At 41.5% G+C, this 24,273-nt stretch overlaps 1 protein-coding gene, 1 long non-coding RNA gene and 1 pseudogene across 2 annotated transcripts; 1 reads left to right on the top strand and 2 right to left on the bottom strand.

Annotated features, from left to right (window-relative positions):
- Positions 1-2,422: 2,422 nt before the first annotated feature.
- LOC135448642 (cytosolic phospholipase A2 epsilon-like) lies at positions 2,423-18,770 on the bottom strand. The gene is made up of 20 exons (XM_064714845.1): positions 18,693-18,770; positions 16,174-16,246; positions 15,107-15,243; positions 14,579-14,710; positions 13,059-13,099; positions 12,322-12,364; positions 11,623-11,692; positions 11,259-11,428; positions 11,037-11,117; positions 10,257-10,294; positions 9,468-9,603; positions 8,687-8,823; positions 8,056-8,278; positions 7,238-7,352; positions 6,775-6,912; positions 5,387-5,494; positions 4,669-4,860; positions 4,051-4,217; positions 3,484-3,670; positions 2,423-2,924 (listed from the first exon to the last, which is right to left on the bottom strand). The coding sequence occupies exons 1-20, from the start codon at positions 18,735-18,737 to the stop codon at positions 2,716-2,718; spliced, it is 2,442 nt and encodes an 813-aa protein (XP_064570915.1). The 5' UTR covers positions 18,738-18,770; the 3' UTR covers positions 2,423-2,715.
- LOC135448643 (uncharacterized) lies at positions 5,748-13,878 on the top strand. Its single transcript, XR_010440543.1, has 3 exons — positions 5,748-5,833; positions 8,211-8,331; positions 12,108-13,878. It is a non-coding gene; the product is annotated as an uncharacterized LOC135448643 (long non-coding RNA).
- An 86-nt stretch (positions 18,771-18,856) lies between the features above and the next one.
- LOC135448686 (cytosolic phospholipase A2 epsilon-like) overlaps positions 18,857-24,273 on the bottom strand; it is a 35,459-nt pseudogene continuing 30,042 nt past the window's right edge.

Here is a 24,273-nt window from a genome sequence, read left to right as displayed (position 1 = left end):
GAAGATGATCACTGATCACAACATAGCTCCACAAAATGTGGTGACTTCACCATTCCTGATATCTATAATAGAATAGGGATCATTTTTCTTCAAGATAGACTTCGGTCAGCCACAGATCATCAAAACTGACATTTCAGTAACTGCATGGCAGGTAGCAGTCTGACATCTATCAAGTCTAACAACATGATCTGATAGTACTTCTGGCTTTTATAAGCCATGGAAAGAAATCAGATTAATAATCTAGTATGATATAAAACTCATTTGTTATTTTACTTGTTCTTCCACAGCCTAATAGCAATTCATCAGAGTTACACAATTGAATATCTCTGTACAGTGTTATAAAATAGACTTATCAAAGAAGTGCAAGCTGGTAGGACCATTTAGCAAGAAAAAGTGGGAAAGCCCAGAAAGCTGTCCCTGGACATTCTGCTAAAGGCTTATTATGTACTTGCAAACAAGGATTGCAAAGGCAAAGGATGCAGTCAAGCTAGGTATCCCTCCAGGTTTAGCTTTACATCCAACAACTTTGCAAGCATTCTTCCCCTCTCCTAGGACCTTCCAGACTTATTTATTGCACTCCCTGCTGAACTTCCTCTTCAGGTTTCACATGCAAAAGGGGTAAAAAACCTCCCTCAAATTTGTTGAATCTTCAGTAAGGCCTACCAGAAAATGTATAAAATGAGACATTTTTTTAAATGACCACAGCGGATTCAAAAAGCCTATCAATTTGATGGGCATCCTAGAAGAAAAGACAAGCACAGAGCCACATACGATATACCCAGCTCCCCACTAGCTTGGGAATGGCTGGAGCTGGAAGCTTTGGTGATATCTGTAAGGAAATTGCATCTGCCCTGCTTGTAGCTATAAGAACCATCACCCGAGATGTGCACACTTACCTGGCAAAGAAGGTGAACTAGTCATGAGAAAATCAGTCCTGCCTCACTACAACAACACAAATTCTCAGACTTTAATTCTGGAAGGATAGGTACAAAGTAAAGAATTGCTGAGAGGCAAAACCTGTTTATAATCTACAAAAAAATCTTCCAAGAATTTACCCTGGACAAACCACAGTATTAAAGCTACAACTTTTCAGCAGTACAGAAATAAAAGCATGAGTATATCCAGAGAGCTCCCTTGTAGGAACAAGGCAGGCATTTCACAGGCACCCCTTCCTGTCATTAACACTTCTCCTCTCTTTCTAGAACTGAGAGCTGCACAGAGCACTACTGTCCTTGGCTGGCCTGTCATTGCAGAAACACCACGTCCTGCTGCCTCTGCCAGACTGATGATGCTGATTAAAGCTTCAGAGTAACACAACTCAGCTAAGCACACTGTGAATATCTTTATCTACTTGTTTGGAAAGCAAAGATAAAATCCTCCACGTTAGCCTTGAAATGCAGCTGGCAGCCACAGAGGTCATGCCAGCAGCAGCCCACCCTGCTACCAACACTTTGCCATGCAAACCCAATGCAGGAAGACACAAGATACTCCAGAGACAAGTGTGAATAGGGGGAGGAGTGGCTGGAGAGCAGCCCTGCAGAACAGGGACCTGGGAGTGCCGGTCAGCGGCAGGCTCAGTATGGGCCAGCAGTGTGCACTGACAGCCTGGGATGCATCAAGCACAGCATTTCATATTCTAGTCTGTACCTTCTGCATTCCAAAGAATTTTAAATGGTACCACAGGTGGTTTCAATAGGTAACAAATTGTAGATAGTCTACTGTTATGTACTCTGAGAAACTTAATCTAAGTTTAACCTTTCAACATAACCGTCTAAAAGCACTACAGCAAAAAAACCCCCAAATATCAAAATCCACAACCCACAGAGAAACATATAACCAACCAAAAAACCAAGCCAAAACCTGACAAACCAACAAGATATTTACATTGCAAACTGCAATGAAGTCTCCCCTCAGCCTCGTCCTCTCCAGGCTGAACAGACCTAGTCACCTCAGTCATCCCTCATGGGCTTCCCCTCAAGGCTTTTCATGGTTTCAGTGCCCTTGTTTGAACACTCTCTCATAGCTTTATATCTTTCTTGTCACACTGTAGCATCCAAAACCACACCAAGGACTAGAGGTGAGGCCACCCCAGTGCAGAGCAGAGACTATCCCCTCCCTTGCCCTCCTGGTGTCGCTGGGCCTGATGCACCCTAGGACAAGCTTGGCCCTTGTGGCTGCCAGGGCACTGCTGGCTCATATTCAACTTGCCACAGACTCCCAAGTCCCTTTCCACAGTGCTATTCTCCAGACTGCATGTGCTTTTCTCTTAGCATGCCGTGTGCCATGATCCCAGTCACAAACCTGTCCCAAAGGCTGCTGCTTGTCTCAAGACCACCTTGCAAATACAAAACACAAGCCAAGTTAATAAAATATGCTTTTAATGTGGTCTTCCCTGAAGATGTCAGGCTTAAACACTTAAAGCTCTTTCTCAGGGCAACAAGCACCACGTTTATTATCATTTTAGCACCTTCTTCTTTGCGGCTGCCCATCCTCTGTACCATACAATGATTCATACTCCATTGTTGTAACTGAATTGCAACAGATTTCTGCAGTGAAATTCTTCGGAGAAAAAGTTTTTCTTCAGTCTTTTGTTCACCTGAGATTACCATTTAGTGGGATTGAGCAGGAATGCTTTGAAGCCTGCTGGCCAATAATAAGAGACCTTCAGTCTCTCATCAGGTTAAAGGACCTAAAAGCATCCTGTCTTGTCTGACATTATTTCTTCATCTGCCTTTTCCGTGCCACTGCTGTGCGCAAGGCCTGTAAAATGAGGTCCTCATTGTTGAGGATGTTGTATTCACCCAGCTGAACCAGGCAGTTGAACGCCTTCTCAGTGTACTGAAGGGAGTATGTTGAATATGGGGAACAGCAGCCGTAGAGATCAACTTTGCCATCTTCCATCTCTGACTCTGAGCGCTTCTGACCTATGAGGAAGGGGTGAGAAATCACTGCTGAGAGAAATCACCCTGGTCATAAGCAAGCAAACTCTTAACAGAGGAAGGAAAGGAGGTGTCTCTCCACAGAGAGAGTTCACAGTGTAAATTACTTGTTTGACTTTATTTTTTAAAAAACCAAATAATTCTTATTCAAATTGGCAGCTCAGTCCCTGGCTCAAGTGCATACCAGACTGGCCTCACAGGATGAGGGGAGAAAAAAGGGTGATTATTCTTATATGGGTCTGCAGCCTAGTTCTTAGCTGTACCTGAAGGTACCCACAGTATGTATCTATAGAAGTACATGTTAGTAGAAACATCAAAGTTACCTGAAAGCTAATTACCTGCAAGATAACTAGCTTAGGGATGGAAACACCACAGCCCTTGCATCAAATCTCACATGGTTAAAAAAATTAACTTTAAGCAACAGAAATGTTTGATGTACTGAAAAGAGTCAACAGTGAAGTTCAAGAGTTGGAGTATTATATACACTCCTTTTAATAGGCTGTCCATGATGTAAAACTTCTTTTTAACATGTTTGCGTACTTGCCTGGTGCTTTGTATTTCTGGAAGGTATCATTAACTAGCGGGAAAAATAGCAGTACTGGTGCTCCTGGAGTCTCAGCACCATCAAAGAGGTAACATTCCTTCAGCTTTTTCCTGTCTTCTTCACTCAAGTCCACCCTGGGAAAAACAATTCCCTGCTCAGAGCAGTACTTGCAGGTCTGGTCCAAAGCCTGGATCAAGGAACAGAGGAGTACTAAGACTTCAAATAGGATTTTAAGGGTCAGGATTTCCTGGAGTCCAGTAATAAAGTAGGTATTTTCTAAGTTGCTTGTGCAAAAGCTCTTAACCCCTAATAAAAACCACTGTGACACTGGACTGAGGTTTTTTTTGTGATTTTTAAATGTCTTCCTGAGTCTTAGCACAATACAGTTTATCTACAAGAAAAACAAACGAGACTACATGCAGCCTATAAAAGATGCATTGTGCTTCACCTTTAAGCTAAAAATGCTAAAGGTCAAGATTTTTAGTAGGACCAATATAAAAAGTGTTTAAAAAATTACAGGTATACACATATTGAAGAAGACATAAAGACTGTTTCAATTACTCTCACCTGTATCTGGGATCCTGCACTGTAATTTAAATGCAGGATGACATCCACCTTTCTCTCTGGTTTTAAAAGTGGCATGACGCTTGTATTGATGAAAAATCCAGTATCTACCAGAGAGAGGAATTCATCTGATTGTGTCAGCTGGTTGGGAAATGTGTCTAAGACAGTATCTGAAAGAAAAGAAACTCTTGCTGTAAGTGCAATACCACAAAACTTGTTGGCCTGTTTTTCCACCCTTACACAATGTCCATAGAGCTGGTTACAGTCCTTGGGGAAGGGAGATTTGCCATATCCCTTCTCTTCTTCCCTCTCAGCTGCACATGCAGTTTTGGACCTGCAGCAATAACATTCATGAAGGGGGTTTACTGCGCGTCCCCACCGAGTGTGTCTTGGAAAAGAGGAAGGACCTGGTGGCCCAGCCTCCGGAGGTGAGCACCACCAGCAAATCACTGATATGTAACTCAACACCAAGCCATGCTACGAACCGCAGTATGATCAACCATAGATTGATGTTATAGAGATTCTGCCCAAACCTGGCCTCCAACCCCAGAAGTGTCAAATTTGGGGTTTGTTTTGTTCAGCTGGTTCATGGTCTCCCCAGGCCCGCAGGTCTCCCGTTACCTTTCCACCTGCGGAAGTGGGCGTTCTCCAGGTACTGGTTGTGGATCTGGAGGCCCCGGAGGAAGTTGTGCTCCTGGGCCAGGCAGACGCGGTCGGTGAGGGCGGCGCGCAAGGCGCTGCCCAGGGGCCCGGGCGGCGTGGACAGCCGCGTGCGCAGCTCCTGCGGCTGCGCGGGCAGCGCTGGCTCCTCCTCTGCGGGGAAAAATGGTGAAGTCCACCTGCCCAGAGCAGGGACAGCCCTCACGGAGTCGAGGTAAGTAACAAACCCTCTCTTTTTGCTCTCTCTTTTTTAAAGGACCAACAAGCATAGGTGACCAAACAAAACAGAAAATGAGAAGCTACTCTCACTAGACAAATACCATTTCCTTACACAGTCTGGACTTGGATAAAACCCCCAAGATACAGAGTCAAGCAACAATAAAAGTCTGCTCCAGACATACACGCATTTGTGGGACAGGCTTTGGAAAGGACATGTATTGAGCTTCTTTGTATTACTGTACCTCCCACTTGAAGCAGCCAAAATTGTTTTGCTCTATTAATAATTTACAGATCAATATTATTATTTCTTAACATTTTAATCATCTACTAGCATCAATGTTGACCCCTGATAGATCACAAGATCAGAGATTTTAAAATTATTTATTTGTACTTTGCAGTATGAGACATATAACTCCATTTGACGATAAATACACAGTGAAAAAGAAGTATGGCTGTTTACCTATATTGTCAATATGGTCCCGGGTCCACCTGTGCCAGAAATCTTCTGATGAATGGGACAAATTCCAGATATATAACACATTGAATGAAAATAAACTACTCCACATGCCTGTGAAAGAAAAGAGCTTTCTAATTCAAACATTCATATATCATGAATCTCAAACAGTTATGATGAAACTCGTGAAGTTTGTTTTTTGTCATTTTGTTTTAAAAGCATGGTGTGTCATTTTTATTTGGCTGCTGGGTTTTAGACCTTATTTTTGATATCCAGTTTTTTGTCTATGTTAGACAAAAAGATCTTTGTGGAGATCTTTGTGAATTAATGGAGATTTTTGTGAATTAATATGGAATTTGTATTTTTAGGAGAAACTCCCAGGTATCATGAAGCTTGTACAAAAAGAAAGGATGAAAGTTTGCAATCCAAGAGATTTGATGTGAAATTATACTGGTAAGGGCATAACTACAACATAACCTTACAGCCTCTGCTTTTCTGGGATTCCCTTTTTGAGAATAAGCCTGTTAACACACCAAGGGATCAGTTTTGACCATGAATTTTTGAGCTTGAAAAGCAATTTCTTAGGTTATCCATTAGGGCACAAGTTCTCACTGTTTCTTCATTCAGGGAGTGCAAATGTGGGACAGTCCAGCACAGACTGAGGTGAAATAGCACAGTGTCTCCTTCTGCTCAGTCAAGTGGCCAGTCAAGGAGAAGTTTGCTTGTGAAGTCAGTCACAAGCTGACAGCTTGTCTGTTTGTCAGGAGAACACATAGCCATACTCTGCTGCAGCCAACAGCAAAAATGTTTTGAGGATGGCTGTGTTGTTTTCCCCCTGGCTTGCACAGACACTGTGGAAACTGGAGCCAGTGACATGTGGCTGCTCCTCTGGAGCTGGAGGGCCTGGCACGCTCAAACACACCCTGATGCAGAGAATCAGCATAAAGGCTCATGTGAAATGTTTATAGGGAGCATGCAAAATACAGACTACCCGTGAGACAGGCAATAGGCTTGGAAGTTCACCCTTCTGGGATAGCATGGGCTGAACCATGGATTCACAAGGACCTCAATTTTGTTGTTGTACTGGAAGCCATACTATATTTCAATTCAAAACTAGGTTTAATAGTGTAAATAACTACTATAAATAACTGACTGTCCCTCTGAATTTTCTTCTTTACTGTAAACTGAATCCATTATAGTAAGTATTAATTTGGCAAAAATATATTTATCCTCTCTGGTGAAACTGCCATCTTAGCCCTCCACCTATTTTATTAGAGTGTAGTTTATATAGCTCACATTAAAAAAAAACCAAAAAAAACCCCAAAAAAATACCCAAAACAAAACCCCCAAAACAAAATAAGCAATAAAATAATTTGTTGTTTTTAATAGCTTACCTTCCAAAAAGCAGATCCTGGATTCAGGGACCTTCTTCATCAATCGTCCCATGAAGAACTCGCTGCCAAAATCCTCGGTGCGAACAAAAACTCCATATTTTTGCAATCCTATCTCATATGGGGTGAACTCCACCCATTCTGTAAAAAAGTACCCAGAGAAGAGAACAATGTTTTACTAGAGACCTCAAAATAATTTTTGAGTCTAATATTTCGGACCAATAGCAATGAGTTATAAACATGCTACAACTAAAAACTCATGAATGTGGAAAGGCTTTGGAATATTTTTGAGTCTGTTGCATAGACAGTCAAATTTTACCTGACCACAAGGGTATTATATGAACACACATCAACTGAGATTCTGGTCTTCAAATAAGAGGGGGTTTTAAGGCTGTCTAAAAAGACTGTTCCATGATTTACCACCTTAAATATAAAGATAAATGACTCCAAGAAGTCTCATAGTTACCTTTGAAATCCAGAGTGCTGTAGTTGTTCTTGACATTGACTGCAGTGTAGATAGGAAGTGGGTTCTGACCACGATCAATGGCCTGTTGCTGATCAGAGAGTCTGTGGTTGTCTTTCTGTGATTCCAGAAATACGGTTACACTGAGACAAAAATTAGCATGGCAATATTCTCTGCATCTAAGCTTGCAGGGCAGAAAAATTCCTGCCTCTAATGTATGATGTGCGCTTGGCTTATCTTCTGAAATGTTCCATAGTTTTCAAAATTCCCACAGATATTCTGCTACTGAAAGAGCTGCACCCATCCAATCTGATGCCAGATTATTTGATGACAGATTAAGATGAAAATGGAAAGGAATAATACAGAGCAGAAAGCAATACTTTTGATATAAAACATGTTATTGCATTGTGCTGCAGCTTTATGGAGGACCTCACACCTTTCAAAACTCTGCAGGTCCTTTTGTTAACACCTCTGATATGCATGCCTCATATCTGCAATTTTGTTATTTCTAAAGTAATTTGCAGAATTTGAAAAAATTCTAAACTGTAATACTACTTCAGTAATACTGTTTCATTTAACTGAATGTTAGTCTTGGAATTTTCTCAGAAAAACATACTCAAAATTTCACAAGCAAGAATGCTGATTTCCACCATGGATGAGTATCTACAAGTCTGGTACCAAAGTTTTGGAAATGGCTGCATATTTGCTTGCAAAGTCTCAGAAACTCCTTTTCTCGGAGCCAACAGAAAAATATCTTCTCTAGAAACAAATTTTCAGAAAATGGTAAGCCACAGTAAATGCTGCTTTATGATATACTGTACCCCATCATGCAAAAAAGATTCCAGGACAAGCCCCCAGAAATCTATAAAAGATGTTTTGCGGCCCTCTCTTTTCCGCTGGCACAGCTGCTTTTTGTAATACTTCAAATATTCCAAGGAGAAGGAATTTATTTTGCATTTTGTCATATGTTTTCGAGCCTCACTGATTTGCTTGTCGAGATCCTTTCGTGACCAATCAGCATCTCTGTACAAGTTTGACATGGTCCTAGGAAGAGAAATCCATGTTGAAGAGGGATAAAAAGCACACCAAGGCTTGAGGTAGGCAATAGCTACATTTAATGTTTCTGGTTTAAGTTCTTGATTAATGCTTCCTTTCTTCAATTCCGTATGAAACTGTCATGTTCCCTTTGAAGTCACAGTCATTACTCCTTTCGAAACAGCTTGAACAATTTTCCATAGACCATTCTTAGAAAAATGCTTGTTTTCATATAGTTACAAATTATGTGACTTTCCCTCAAGGAAAGACTTTATTCTGTCAATTTTGGAAGAAGATCAAGAAGTAGGACAGCTGAGAAGCTGTTAGAGGTAAACTGCTGTACATGAGCCCCAGCCTCCTTCAGCCCTTTGGTGTCGTGAGGGAGATTCCAGCCAAGGGCTGCCCAGTGCCACTCACCATGTGGTACCAGACAAGCCAGTCAGGTAGGTGGCACAGTCCAAGATATTGAGCTTCTTGAGCCCCCTGAGGCTGCCATAGAGTGCGGTCAAGGATCTCATCCCTCCTCCCGTGGTCATGATGGCCACCACCGGGCTCTGTGCAACACAGGGACAGAAAGGGCCGGCGTCACACGGTGGCTGCACCTGACCTCAGAGTGATACATAAAGCCTGCCACCACCACCTGTGCCCAGCCACAGACTCCTTTCTAAATGATTTCTACTGAAATATAACCTACCATTTATTTTATAAAGGAGAGCAGGAATAGAAGCAATGACCATTAGAAATCTGACACTTGTCTCCAATGTGTTCAACAGAGATGTTTGGCATGAAACAAATAAAAATGCATTAATTCAAGCCAAAAGAGACAGTAAGACAGAAAAAAATCAGTTGAAACAACAGGGATTAAAAGGAAAACTCACAGGCTGAAGAAAGGAGAGACTATCAATAAGGATAACAATAGTAAAGAGTGTGGAAGAAGCCATTCCTATATAAGAAATATCTGGTCTGACTTCCAAGACAGGTGTAGCAGGAAAAGGGTTAAACTCAGGATAGCAACTGCAAAGGACACAAACAGCAGAGTGAATTTAGAGGTATAGGGCAGTACTGGACGTATATGTAAGTTTTAAGGTGAGGAAAGATCAGAAAAACTTTTAACCATGAAGAAAAAGAGGTTGTATTATGCCATTAAGTTCTCACTGCTAAGCACTGGTGAGATGTTTTAAAAGTTTTCCCTACAAACCTCATGGTCCAGCAGATCCTGTTCCAGCTGCAGAACCTTCTTCAGAGCAGGAATAACATAATTCTTCCTTTTGCAGAGAAAGTCTTTTTCCTGTATGCAGAGGTCAAATCCTAAACGCACATCAAGGTGGTCTGGGCTGAAGCAGAGATCAGGGAAAAAATATTCCATTTTAGTGTTGGTAGACAAACTAGGAGTTTCCAATGCAATGAAATTAACCTGATCCACAAAATACTACATTTACAGGAGGTCCCTTTCCTACACTCCCAAGCAAGTATACAATGCTGCATGAAAGAAGGATAGAAAAAAGGACTGATAAATTTCTAAGCAGCTATCAAAATAAAACCTAAGGAAAGACATTTCTGCAGCTAATTTCTGAGATACCTGCTGTGTGGATTCTCTCATATTTTAGTGAACTGAGAGCTATAGGAAAAACTTCGCATACTTTCTTGAATTAGGGAAAAATTTTTCCTACTTCAACAATGCCACGTGATACGCTGCGCTCTAGCCCAGTGGTAAAGGACTGTGCTGACCATAACACTGGGTAGCATAATTGACTTGTAATATTATTTTTTCTATTTTATGCATAATTTTTCATTATTCAGGTCTCAGTATGGGTTATCTAGATGTATTACACTATACTACATGCAGTTGTTTCCAGCTCATGTGAATGCCACATCACCTGGTCACACCACCTACAGTCCAGCTGTGCCTCCTCCCCAGTAAAGAGCCTAGGGTGAGGTGAGTTCAGCTTAGTAAAAGTTAACCTCCAAGAGTGGCCAAGTCTCTTACCAGTCTTCTGCCTTCGCATATAAACCGTATCTTTTATCCTGGAAAGCAAGAATGTGAACAATGTGAGCGCTGACAACCTGCTTCCTCCCTGCAGCCTGAGGAGGAATTTTGTCTTGTGCTATCCTAGCAATGTGGGTATAAATAGGTGCTCTGAATAATCAGGAGCTCAAATAATCCAGCAGCCTATGCAAATTGACTGCAGTGTTTTACTGAAAGGGAAGCTGTTCAATAATTTTTAATGCTGTGCAGTAAATGTAACATCAGAGGATAACTGCTGTTTACAGAGCCATGATAATGTACACCGTACCCATCTCTACTAACAGTACCTCCTAGGCAGCCTGCCAGGACCATGATTCTACACAGCAGTATTTGTTCCCCTCTTTCTGTGCCTTATACTACACAACCGTCATGATCCTTTTATCCTACATGGATTTTTAAAACCATGAATCTCAAAGTGTTTTGTAAAGCATCGTCAGCGTCAGCAGGAGTCTGACGCTGCCTCAGTCAGTTCAGGTGCCCCGCTGGTGTGTGAGAAGGGGAAGAGCAGAGCTTCAACATTCACATGAAGTAATACCAGGATGGAGTAGCAAGATGCCCCACCTCTATTCAAACAGAACAAGGTACAACCTGGCCTAATTGCTGAAAGACCCACCACTGTTAGGCTGTGGTATTTTGTCTGCAGGCTTTCATTGTTAGAAAGTACCATGGTAATCATCAGGGGGATGCAGATTTCCATATCCAGGTTTCTCAGCCTCTCCCACTAAAAAAGCAGGCACTCACCTCTGCTAAGATCATGTTTTTTCCACTTGGAATGGAATGAAGTTCCATATTTGGAGAGCCTGTATCGTACACACATGAGTGCTGAAAAAATACAAATAAATCCGGGTTTATATTGTAAGGAATGTTACTCTCTGCCCACAGTGCAAATTAATGGTGTCTATTTATGGTGTCTAATATTTTACATGCCATTATTATGTTTTTTAAAGCTCAGTTGTAACATACTGAGGAGGGAGGTCCTTTCTTCCCTGGTAGTGTAACATCCAGCATTGGCTGCTTGTATCTGGCATAGTGGAATTTGGCAGGACAGGAGGAGCTGAAGAGCAGATTTGATCCCAGCACAATGTCCTGGGTGCCTTCATAAGAGCCTTGCACTTTAAAGGAGAATTCTTTTTCTAAGGAAATGACACAAAAGCAGACACAGATTAGTTTTCTCATCAAAACTGATAACAAAAATTCATACAGAGTCTATCACAAGGCTCTTCTCATGCTTTGGATTTGTTGGGGCTTTTTAATTCTTACATTAATCCAATTGTGCTCATAATATTAGCAGATCAGTTAAAAATAGCTGAGGGAGAAATAACCTTACTTGATTTCTTCTCTTTTTTCTTCTTTTTCTTCTCAACCACCTGAACTTCTAAGCAGCAGATTTTGCGAGACTGTAAGATGTGAGCAATAAAATACATCATGGCAGGGAATTTTCCAATGTGACATTCTGTTTCCTAGTCTAAACAGGACACAACCAGGGCAAGGCAGGAGTGCAGTGTGGATGAACAAGGCTTGCAGAAGGGAGAAGATGAGGACAAAGTGAAAATCGGTCCTTTCAGGATCCCAGGGATGTGAGGATTGTTTTAAACACAATTCATGAGCAAGCAAAGATAATAAGTGAGAAAATGTCAGGGATGGGAAGTCCCTGTGTGAAAAGCATAGTTTTGGATGTGGGAAATTATATGTGCATGGGACAGGACAAACCCTCTCACTTCAGCAATATGGGAATTTGGGAGGAGTGATGTCCAAGGAAGAATTCACTGCTGCACTGATGTCTCAGACCTAAACCATGTGTTTTCTTTGCAGCCCTGAAAGGGTGCTGGCACGGAGGATTTCCACGCTGTTCCAGCCACAGCATCTCCAGAGGTGCCATCCACAAGGATGTGTCATGATGAAGTGGAAAATGGCAGTGTTTCAGTGCTGGCTGTCTCAGTCAAGGAGTATGTTGTCCTGATGACTGTGAGTCAAGTGAAACAAGTGTGGCAACAGGACAAGAAAGATGATGAAATACAGCACTTACCACTAGCACTCCATTAGTAATGATGGTTTCAGGAGGGCCTGAACTAGGAAACAGAAACACAAATGCATTTACTAACTCATTAAAATTACAGTATAGTTCATGAGCCCCACCCTTCTCCTGATTTTCCTCTTGTATATTTTTACCTGCATATTGGATTTGAAAGAAAAGTCGCGGGAGACTTGTTGTACAAGTTTCCTCACTCTACTATGTCAAGGCACAATTGTCATCCTACTGGCTCATCCAGTCCTGGAGCTCAGCAAAAAAAATGCCAAAGGTGCTCTGAGGCCAAACCATGTAGTGATTTCTGCTGAGTCCCAAGCTAAGGCCAAGGATGGTTTCATGGAATCCACTTTTTTTTTTTTTTTTTAATCATGCTTTGTTGGACAATGAAACAGTAAAGGCACTGGATCAGAAATCCAGTGTATTATTCTATGTTGTATTTCAAAGGGAGCTGGACCCTCTTGCTGATCTCAAACACAAGCACAAAGCAAATCAGCAACATTCTGGTCTTCAATAGTGTTCACTACATTAGAAAAAGAAAAGGTTTTAGGGTGTTCTCCCTGTTTGCCTGAAGTTCATTGGAGGTCATCCTGGCATTCACCCATTTGTCAACACAGCTCATAGCACAGATTCCTCGGGAATGATGCACTCTGAACAATCAGACTAAATTATTTCATGCCTCTGAATTGCTGTTTCTTTTTTTTTCCCAGCTAATGTTGCATTTCATGTTTACTCACATATTATCCAAGGCAAATCCCATCTCCAACTCCTCTTGTCGCTGGAAAATAAAGTAAGGAAAATGATTTTGGTACTAGTTTACTGGCAATTTTCAGTATGCAAGAACTCATTCTCACAATCTGGGTATGCATGCACTGCTTGTGACCAGCAGAGCATTTAAAACAGAAGCACACACCACCTCACATCTGTGTGTCTTTTGCCCCAAGACTCTCTAGTGATAGGAAGCTTGTGGATGGCTGTCATAGCAGTTTTTAACACAGAAATTGTTAGACTTGTCTGCTTCTGCTGGGGCCTATGGCACAGACCTAGGAAGAGATGTCTCATTCTGAGTCTGCCAGCAGAAGGAAAGGGGATGTGCTGAAGGGGAGAGCCAAATCCTTCTGGTGTCAGGAGGAGAAATGGTGACATGCCAAGCAGTTGTGGAAGAGGAAAATGTCTTTGTCTGGCAAAGAGTTAAGGGCTTTGGGACAGAGGTAAATGAAGGCCTGGTCTGTGAAGTGGTGAAAAGAGTATAATCCTCAGGGGAAAGAAAGCAGAGCCAAGAGGAAAACAAAAGTGGAGACAGAAGGGATGATAAACAGCAAAGTGAGATCATGCTGTACGCTACTTAGTTGCTCAAATTACCCACTGAATTAAAGACACCAAGAAGTTAATAATATAGGACAAAAAAGTTTACAAAGGCTTGAAGAGTATGAGTTCTAACTGGTGTAGCTGTGCAAACACAAAAAGAAAAGGCTTGGATATGGCACCTGTAATCACTCAAAGTGATCAGCTGGGTTACAGCTAGCCAAAGTTTTAACTTTGCCAGCACTTCGTGAAGTCCACACACTGCTCCTTTGGTTTTTTGCAAGGAACAAAATTGTCAAATAAGGCATTTCAAGACAAATAAGTGCAGTGTGGAGCTTGGGTGTGTGTAGATAAGGTAATTCCTCAACTGAGGGACACACGAGATGCACAAGAAACTGGAAGGGAATTGGAAAAGGAGAATGATAGACAGAACATACTGGGAGATGGGATGTACAACTTTCAGTCTCCCTGGACATTCAAAATTGGATTATTTCTTGCTGCCAAGCTGGGTGGCATGACTTAGACTTTATTTAAACACCCATGCCACATTCCATAATTAGCAACTAGTCTGGCTTGACATTTAGTTCTGATCACAGAGCTTTTACTTCCTAATTACTAGGCTAAGTCATAGGTGATGACAAAAGCATCACCTACTGGTGTGGACACCCTCCTTGACCCTCGATGGGGACAGGTTCAGCAAAGTCACAATTTTGCCAATACACCTGAAATTTATGAGCCTCTGTGGCCAACACCAAACCCTTCAGTGTGCCTACAGATCCAGGAGTAAAGAGGTTTTCCCATGTCAGAGTGAAAACCAACTTATTTTTATGTGGCTGGGCAGCTGGCACACAACAAAGAAAAAAGGCAAAATTTTACAAATAACATTTTAGACAGAAAAGCTAACAAACACATTCTTTTGCTAAGCTATTTAATTTCTTATTTGGGACCTCACCTGTGAATCACATTTGAAGTGCATGAAGACTTCCTCTCCCAGGGAAAGTTTTGCTATGTCAAAGTACACTGTGAAGAGGTGGTCATCCCGAGTAACCACATCCTTATCATAGAGTGCCAGCTCCAGCACATTCTGGGAAAGGAAGGAAAGGCCTTTAGAAATATGTCAGGTTGTATTCAAAGCAGGAGATCCTGGGGACAACTGATTTAGTCAGCTGTTGTGAGAAGTGGGAGGACATAAAGAAAAGGAACAAGAAGGGAAGGAAGTGGAGAGGAAATCAAGTCCATGCCAGCACCTATGAGGTGGAATGAGAGGAAATCACAGACATTTCAAATGCCATATTCTACCTACGGCTGAGAGAGAAATCATCTTTCATGGCATGGAAAACCATCACGAGGTATGAGTTATTCTCACATCTTTCTGCATCTTTCCTTGCCTCATGATAAAATTGCTTATGTCCCTTTGCAAAAGGATAAAACTTCTCAGTAGCTCCCTTGGTCAGTTACCAGAAAAGTCCCAGTTCAGTACCTTGACCTGACTTTGGATCCTGAAGTAGAAGGTTTCATTCCAGACTGGATCTTTGCAATTCTTGATGGCTTTAGTCTGAAATTTGTCGTTTGAAGCCGTTGGCAGCCACAGGCTCACATAGCAATCAGTTTGGCTCACTGTATTGAAAACACAAACACATCTAAAATGAGCATTTGCTCCAGAAGAAAGAATTAATTGAAGAATATGAAGTTGTGTTTTCTATGATACAAAATGACATATTTGTTCAACATAAACTATACAGTTTAGGTAGGAGGAATGGAGAAAAAGGAAGGGTGACATTACTTTTCTCTAAATAAATGTGATAATAAATATAAAAATACATTAAACAAAAGGGTTTTCTCCCTTCAATGTCATCAAACAATAAGTTTAGCCAAGGATAAAAAATCCAGGACAAATGCAGGAAGCATTAAGGAAAAAAAGTGATATCTTCTCATTTAGCCAAACAGAACATTAAGAAACAGCTTCCTGATTTCCGCATAAGTAAAGATACAATCTTCTATTATATTTTGGTTCCAGGCCAGCAGAAGCCAGAGGAGCTACAAAATGTAAAAACACCTGATGGGCTTTTGTCTGGGAATGCTGGCACACAGAGAGTTAGGGTACGGTAGTTTGGATTATTTAGCATTGAGAAAACTGAATACAAGCTAAATTTGAGACAAGCCTTCTCATCTTTCGGTATTTACTCAGTTAATGCAACCATTTTGTGTTTGTCACATAAATGTACTCCAGAGGAAAACATGGGAGATCTTGCCACATTTTTTTGCTTTCAACCGATTGCAGAGCTTTTACTGTTGCTTTTGGGGACACAGAGAAATGTGCACAATAGGCACAATGTGACCTAATGGAGTTTGTTCAGAGCAAGGGCTGATTCAAAGAAGAGCAACACACTCTATGTTCACTGCTGGGCTCAGCACACCAACAACAGAACTGTCTCCATTCATGGAAGAAATCTAGAAAGCACCTCTTCTTGGAGCAGGACTAGCTAATAGCCCACAGAGGTGAGAGGACCTCCATGAGCTCCTCTGTATATCACTACAGATACTTACAGACATCTGCCTGGTGGATGTTTCTTGCTCTTATGACTCTTACAGTCAGTAAGTAACACAGAGAGGATTCTGTCTGCAGGGAAAAAAACATACAAAAGACAGGAATGAATGCTAACATTAGATAGCATATTTAGAAGACAGAAGTGATAGAGACAGATAAACTCCCAACTCAGGAAAAATTTAGTTGAATTTTCAATTTGATTATGAAATGGCCAATACATTTGTTTTCCTGCTAACATCTAAATCAAGTACTCGACTGAAATACTTCTTTTCTTCTAGAGCATGATATGTGGATTTTCCTTATTAGAGCATTTATTTGTTTCTTTTCTAAAATCTGGCTGCACAAAGTGCTAAGATTCAGCACTTGATTTTAAGATCTGAGAAAGAGATTACTGCTTTGCGCTTCCACCATGCTACTCACTATGCATGAGTTTTTAATTTACAGGGATATAGCTGCCCTCTTGACCTAAAGTCACCTCTGACTTCTTGTGAGAAATTTCTCTCTAGTTTTGGAGTATGTAAACTCTTCACGTCTTGAGCTTCTTTGCAGTGTTTTGCCTAAGAAGTGTAAACAGTGTTTCACACCTGATAAGAAACTCCTGTTTTCTCTTGCAGCTTCCCTCTTTCATATTAGACCATGTTTCTGACCTCATGCATGACTTTTTAGCCTCTCACATTGCTGTTCTGATCTCATATTGGAGATATGAGTTCATGTCTCCTCTCCCTTTACCATAAAATAAACAAATAAATACCTTCCAGATAACTTACTATTTCTACTGTCATGGAGAGGGGGGAAAAGACACAACATACTGGAATATAAATTCACAGGAAAATTTTGTTCCAAAAGACCCGAAAGACACTTAGCACAGGGCCATGGATAGGTAAAGACTTCAGCTATACTGCAAAATGACTATAAAAGACCATTGCCAGCCCTGAAGAGGCATTTGCATGACACTAACCTCATCAGACCCAATGAGAAAGAAGTGTGACACAGGCAGTGCAGGAAAGGAGAGCAAGACTGAGTTGGACTGTCTGAGCAGAACAATTTGGTATGTGGTCTGTTAATAATGCCCATTCACAAAAAGGGAAGTGCCACAGTGTTCATAGGTTTAATGGAATACACATCCATGTGAAGTCTCTCCAAATGTTTAACCTGAGTGTATCAATGCAGGCAGCCAGGGCTAATGAATACAATGATGTTGAGACTGGAGGCAGTCAGAGAGTAGTCTAATGAAGAAACAGTAAAATCAGCCTTCAAGTAACCAAAGTATCCTGCTCTGGGAAGAGGCACCAAGAATATTTGTACTGTGCAGCTGCACACCAGGTCACTGGGTGTGCAAATCAAGGGTGTCAAACCCCTGCAAAGGGTCCCAAGAGTAGCTGTGCATCAAACTACCAAGGGCACTTGAATTCATGTCTACAACCTAACTCCTAAAGGCACAGAAATGAGGCATGTACAGAAAGTGCTCAGTAATTACAGAACCAATAACTGATGCTGCCAGTGACTGGGTTTGGAGAAGGCAATTCCTGGAAGGGCTCAACTCAGTTTCATGGATCAAATCCCCTGGAGCCTGGATTATCTTTGTGGTAATCCCAATGCGTCAAGAAGGCATTGCAGATTGAATAAAATACTCAGGCATGTGGATGTGCCCTGTCATGACCAAGGAGCCTTGGCTATAAATCACATCACAGAGCTATAAATAACAAATGACCAAAATCCTGTCAGCTTTGTGAATTTTGCCTAAAATATTTGAAGTGTTTGGTGTGTTCTGAAACTGCTGCAGCCCCTGAAGTGTAGAGAGTTGTATTGCAGGGTGTATTTTCTCATCTTTGGGTTTTCCATCCAGCTAATCAAGAAAAGGTTGGCTGTTTCTTAAACTGTGAGCACAACACCTGCTGTTCATCAGCTTTACTCATCAAAAAACAGAACAAGGGAGATTTCCTAATTATTACTAAATGGCCTCAAACTAGAGAGAGGAAAGGTAAAAATCTTTTCTAGCACATCTACACATCTGTTCTCTCATTTCCGAGAGAGATTTCATGTCTGAAGGTTCCTGGAAATCTACTAGTTTTTACTAGAGGCTAGAAGAGGGGTTAATTCAGGAAATCAGGTGTTGAAAATCCACTTTAAGATTCTGCCATACTATTATGAGAATAAATGGCATAATTTCCCAGCTCTTGCTTTCTACACTGGCAGGAAACTTGTGCTTTAGCAAGACACATACGGAGAAAGTCTATTGAAACCCATCACTTTAAAGATATCAGTCTTATTTAAACAGACATTGTCCCCCATGTGCCAAGGACAGGAAGCCACACTGGGAATTTAACATGAAGCAAGACTATGTAAGTAGAATGATCAAAGTGGTAAGTGGGACAGTGTCTCATGGAGAGAACTGAATGGGTTACAGTAGCTAATTACATTGTTTGGCAGATGCTGAACCCTATCTGCCTTCACCCAGCCTCCACCCATCAGGAAAGTCCCCTTTACAGTTTCCTTTTGAAATTCTCCTTTGCGGTACCTTTGTAAGAGAAGTCCACTGTTTCCCATCAGGATTCAGCTGCATAGCTCCGTCTCCTTGTTGAGAGGTTTGAGTGATTAGCTCCTGGAACAAGAAGGACCAACGTTACCCCTGAAAAAACCATCATTTCTCTTAAAGGCAATCCTCTTTGGGAATGGAGAACTTCAGAGCCACAGGGACAGGGAGCCCATGGTCAGTGCTGGCTGTAGAGCCCTGGCAGGACCGGGGTTCCCTGCAATGCCCGGTGCCACAGTCTGGGCTGTGCTTGCCCCACTAAGCCTGAGCAGAGGCGTAGCAGCCAGGTAAGGCCCGCCCTCCATGACACACAGGGAGGGAAGCAGCTCCTGGCCCTGGCTGTTAAAGGAACAGCAAACCCGTCTCCCATAAACACGCCCTGTTATTAATCTTTCATCTTGAAGTACACCTCCGTGTTACTTAATACTTCTTCTAAAGTTGCATATATGGTGTCTCTCAAATTTATAAAACCCCTAAATATTCAAAATGCTCCCCTTGTAAACAAGCTCTTACTCCCCAAGTAGTTTTCTTTTTCTTCCTTTGAATTTCTGTAACTTTAAAAGTTTCTATATTAAAGCCTTGACTTCCTTCATCCTGCACAGAATCATTATAGTCAATGGTAGGTCAATAAATTAGTGTCATCTTTACACTACTTGCAGCACAACCACTTGAGATCCCAGATGCCTTGCTTTGCTCTGCACCCCTCTTACCTGAGACAAAATCCCATCTCGGTCCATTCTGGTCGCGTTCACGCACACATCCACTGTTATCTGTGGCAATGCAATCTCACATCTCCCAGCTTCCACAGACACCAATGGTTCAAATGTCCCAGGTGCAGGTGAGCAACTATTTTATAAACTGACTCAGAGCCCCACCTCTGACGGGTTTCTTAAAACCAGTTACTCCCCTCCCATTTTCTTATGGTAGGAAGCTGAATCCTGTGGTCAAATAAGTAGGAAAAAAATACCTTTGGCCATATTGCAGGTGGAAGTACTGTGTTTGAGTCACTTTGCCCTAGACTGGCCAATGGCAGTTTTAAAACTAAACATAAGAGAAGGATGCCCTCTTACCTGAGCACTGAAATTTCAACTTAGCAAGACCTCAAAGCCCACAGAAATATATACTCTGCAATAAGATACAGCAACAGTTCATAAATTGAGTTTAGGTTATCTGTGACAGTAAGTAGATACAATAAAACAGCTAATGAAAAAAAAAAAAGGAGAACACTATTGCTCTCAGACTATGCTGGTTATTGCAAAAAACAGTTTAAGGCTTTCTGAACTACATGCCCCTACATTCCCAGGTCTAGGCATGCAGAGCAGCACACTCATATGGTGGTTTTTATCTACTCAGCCAAGGTCCAGCAGGGCTGGTTCTCTCCTCAAGTCATTGTATTCCTTCCCTCCCCTTTCCTATTGCTTGTTATAATTATTTGTGTGTTTAGATGTAGAGTCCTGAAGCAATGACTTTCCTTAACTTAGCTCCACACTCATGAATACTTCTGCACTGTTTTATAGCTCAAACTGACTCTGGCCACAAACTAGCTGCATTTAAGTGCCCATGTTTGACCCAATGAAACCTGCCAGTCAGATGCAAAACTCAGCCCTGACCTCCCCAAAGTCCTTGGCACATTTGTGGCACCACTGCTGGGGCAGGACACCTACCCCTGTCCACACACTGCTGACCCCCGTGCCATTGAAAGTGCACGGCTCATAGCTTGCTGGAAGAGGATCAGAAAAGGCAGACAAAGACTGTTGCATCATCAAGGGATCATAACAGATCAAACTTCCTGGGGAAAGGGATTCTTTTGGTTTCCCCGCTTCCCCAGTACGTCATCTCTGAGCAAAAAGATGCTCATTCCCTGAGCATTCTTGAGCTTACTGGTCAAACATTGCCACCAGCCAGCACAAGGTCCCCTTTGCACATTCCCATGCAAAATAATACCAACAGTCATCACAGCCAACTTGGTAGAATAAATTTTTGCCATAGGATACAGTATTTTGTGACGTGGTGAAGGGTGGTTTTGTCACACATGGCATGTTTCCACTTGGTGCCAGCTCAACACTATAGCTTGATGAAATGCATTTTTCATTAGGTCACAGAAAATTGGCAGCATTGGCATGTCAGTCATGTTTAAAGACAGTGCTTTACTATAATGTCTCATTGGAGGGCAAAACTATTAACCAGACTGTTTACCAGGACTGCGCCTCTGAGGCTCTCACTCCCTCAGTGCCAGTGGCCAAAAAACTCTCATTTTCATGGGCAGCATTTGCAATTCACATTAGAGACAGCCCTTGCATGAGGGAGGGACCACACTCCTGCAATCTGACTCTGTGACATTCCTTTATCCATGATGCTCACAGCAAGTATTTGGTATGCTCTTTGCAGAGATAAAAACAGTTTTGTTTTCCAGGAACAAGGAATGTTCACACTGTGAACCTGAAGCATATTACTGAAATGCCTGAATATGTGGAGCAAGGCAGAATTTTCATTTTGCAAACAAGCCTTTATTGTCTTGTACTGTATACACAAAATTTTTGCATGGAAATAACATTTCTTCAGAACTGGAGGCGGCAAGAGTTTATGGCTAGAACCTGTTTACTTTTTCACAACAGGGTTTTCAGGTAAAAATGGAGGTAAATCCCAGGATTATATGCAGAGCACATAGCATTATATTTCTGACTATGAGTACTAAAACTACCATATAACAACAACAAAAAAAAACCAACAACAACAACAACCCCCCCCCCCAAAAAAAAAGAGAAGTGCATAATTGTTCAAAACCTGACAAGTTTCAAATGTTAATATTTATGCCATGATCTTTAGGCTGGCAATACTGGGCTACAGTTGCACAAAAATGTAAGTTTTGTTTGACATAATAAATGACTAAAATGTTGGAGAAGTCATTGTGAACCGATTTGTAAAGATAATTTGTCATCACTCCTTGCTAAAATGAAAATCCTCAGAGTGTCATTTTGTAATGAGTCAAACAGGTTATTTGGCTGTGAAGGAACCCTGTTATTTTCATGCTGGGTTCCCTAGGCTGACGAGGTAGGCAGTCTATTGAAAAGAAGTTATGTTTCAAAACAAAGATGTTTTGTAAAATATTAATATGAAATGTTTCAACTTACCCAAGCATTTTCCCTGGTTTATTTTAGTCCCATATTATAATATGTAGTTGATTCACTTTTTTCTGACTGAATAGACTCTTTGTTCAAAATTTTCCCAGTTGTCTCTAGGACACAAAACTTATTAATAAGTGTGTTTTCAACTTGACTTTCTCCTGGAATGCAAAAGTTGTTATGGATTTATAATTTTTACAGCTCATCCTCAGCACAGTTTAGTATAGTTTAAAAAAAGGCATAGGGAAAAGGAAGGAAGTTTATAAATGCAAGCCCACAACAAATGTAATTGGTGTTTTTGTGCTAGATCTCATGCATGGTCTTCAGATTGTTTTAAGATGGTCTTAGTTGTTTCAGACTTCTGACTCAGTTCTACTCAGTTTGCATGGGCAGAACTAAACAAATAAGAACAAATAAGACGGTTTTTTTAAATAGGCATATGACCTAAACTGTTACACTGAGTAACACAGCAAAGTTTTCATTGTCTATTGGAAGTAAAATATTTTCAAATACTGTCTCTTTTTTATTTAAGAATGGTATTTTATTATGAGAAGTAACTCAACAGGGAAAACAAGATCCAGGGTGTTTTATTCTGAAAGCTTCAAATTGAAGTGTTAAGGTTTCATACATTTTCTCAGTACAAACCAATTAAAACTCACATAAATCAACAGGGGATTTTGATGTGCCCAAATTACACCCTTTGCTTTAAAAAAAAAAAAAAAAAAAAGTGAAAAATCTTATGCCACTTCCTCCTAAGTTGCTCCTTCCCATCACATATGATTCATTCACAGCCCAGGAGAGCCCAGGATGTGGATGCAAATCGTCGGGCTGGTTGTGAGCACACACTTGTCCCTCTTTACATTTCCAGCCTCCGTGGCTGCTCTTTGGGACACTTGCAAAACAGAGTTGACTCAGGGATCCAATACCAGCTTCCAGCTGTGTCTCAAATTCTCTTTGTTTTCCAGGGCTGGTCATACCTTGTGTTCCTCAAAGCAGAACTGTGGGAGCAGAAGTTTATACTCCCTTCTTATGGCCTGTAGGTGTGTTGGCTGTGTTGTATAACAGCGGCACTGTGGCAATAAAAAATTCTTTTCCTTTATGTCGTATATTATAATAAGTTAGGCTTAAAATCATACTATTTAAAAAAATCTAACAAGTATTTTACGCAAAGAGTGTTCTACAGATAACCTTAATTTATGGAACAAAACGTAAGTAAAAATTTCCCACACAATGTCTTTGCTTATAGAGACCACTTCTTGGGAATGGAAAAACTCCAGCAAACGACTGCACTGGCTGGGGTGGTTTCTGTAGTGCAGAACAGCCAGTGTTTGAAAAAGCTGTGTCCCTTCTGGGTCCTAGAGCATGAAAAACTCCTCTGAGAAGATAAGGGCAGTTGGACAGGCAATCAGCACATCTTCTGCCTCCGCCTTTGCATTGCTGTCTGCAAGGCCTGCATAATCATCTGAGAGTTGTTGAGGATGTTGTACTCGCTGAGATTGAGCAGCTTGCGGTAGTTCTCGTCAGTGTACCTGACCGAGAACATGCAGTAGGGGGAACAGGAGCTGGTCAAATCCAGCTGGCCTTCCTCCATCTCTGAGCAACAGCGCTTGACACCTGAGAGAAAGAGTTGTTGCTGTGACATGATGTTTATCTTAACCAGTGTCAAACTGTCCATAAAGTGTCAAAGAGCACGACTTTTCCCCTGAAGAAAATTCATAGGGTTTAAATGCAAACAGTGCAGGTCATGTTCACCACCCTAGTCAAGAGAACATTGTGAGTCTGAAGTAAGGAGGGCAGAAGGGAGACATGAGGGATGGCATCATCATCTTCATCTACAGCTTACTCAGAAACATTTGTCTCATTAAAGCCATGGATCAGACAAGGATGTCAGCCTGAAAGGGCACTCCAAAAGCCAGTGTCCATGCACTGCAGCTGGGATTTCTGTGAACCCTGGGCAGCTGGGATTTCTATGAACCTCAGTCAAAGAAGATTATTGCTAGTAAGAGAATAGAATTTAAGTGAGAAAGGAGCAACAGAAACATGTGGAAACTAAGAGTTCCTTCAATGCTGAATAAGGTCCAGGGCACCTGCCACCAGGATCCATCTCTGCCTTTCTGATTTCTGTGGCACACAATTCCACAACAGCAGTATTTTGGGCTTAACCTCCCTGCTACCAAGGAGCAGAGCAAATGCATCCCAGTAAGCTGTAGTAAAGAAGAGGTACAAAGCAGATGATCTGGCAGAAAAGGAGTGACAGGCCCTGAAAACAGCACAGTCAGTACAATGATCCCTGGGCTGATGTTGTACCAAAATGAGACTCACTAATCTTAACATTACTGGAGTTCAGCCTGAAAGCCAGGCTTTTCCCCCCATCTCTTATATGTATCACTATGGTTCCTCAAGTGTAGAATTAAAACCTGAATAACAGACAATATATTCAGTGG

This window comes from Zonotrichia leucophrys, chromosome 5 (genome assembly GCF_028769735.1).
Source record: "Zonotrichia leucophrys gambelii isolate GWCS_2022_RI chromosome 5, RI_Zleu_2.0, whole genome shotgun sequence".
NCBI lineage: Eukaryota > Metazoa > Chordata > Aves > Passeriformes > Passerellidae > Zonotrichia > Zonotrichia leucophrys.
The sequence above is the reverse complement of the archived record's forward strand: the minus strand, read 5'-3'. Positions and strand labels throughout refer to the sequence as shown.

Bases quoted from the DNA above. Each gene is read 5' to 3' on its own strand.
- LOC135448642 (XM_064714845.1), bottom strand. From the start codon at position 18,737: ATGCAGCTGAATCCTGATGGGAAACAGTGGACTTCTCTTACAAAG. The intron at 8,824-9,467 runs GTTTGTAGGGAA...TGTGTTGCACAG, and splicing joins AGGATCTGCTGGACCATGAG to AGCCCGGTGGTGGCCATCAT. The intron at 4,861-5,386 runs GTAAACAGCCAT...TTTTCCCCGCAG, and splicing joins GGACCATATTGACAATATAG to AGGAGGAGCCAGCGCTGCCC.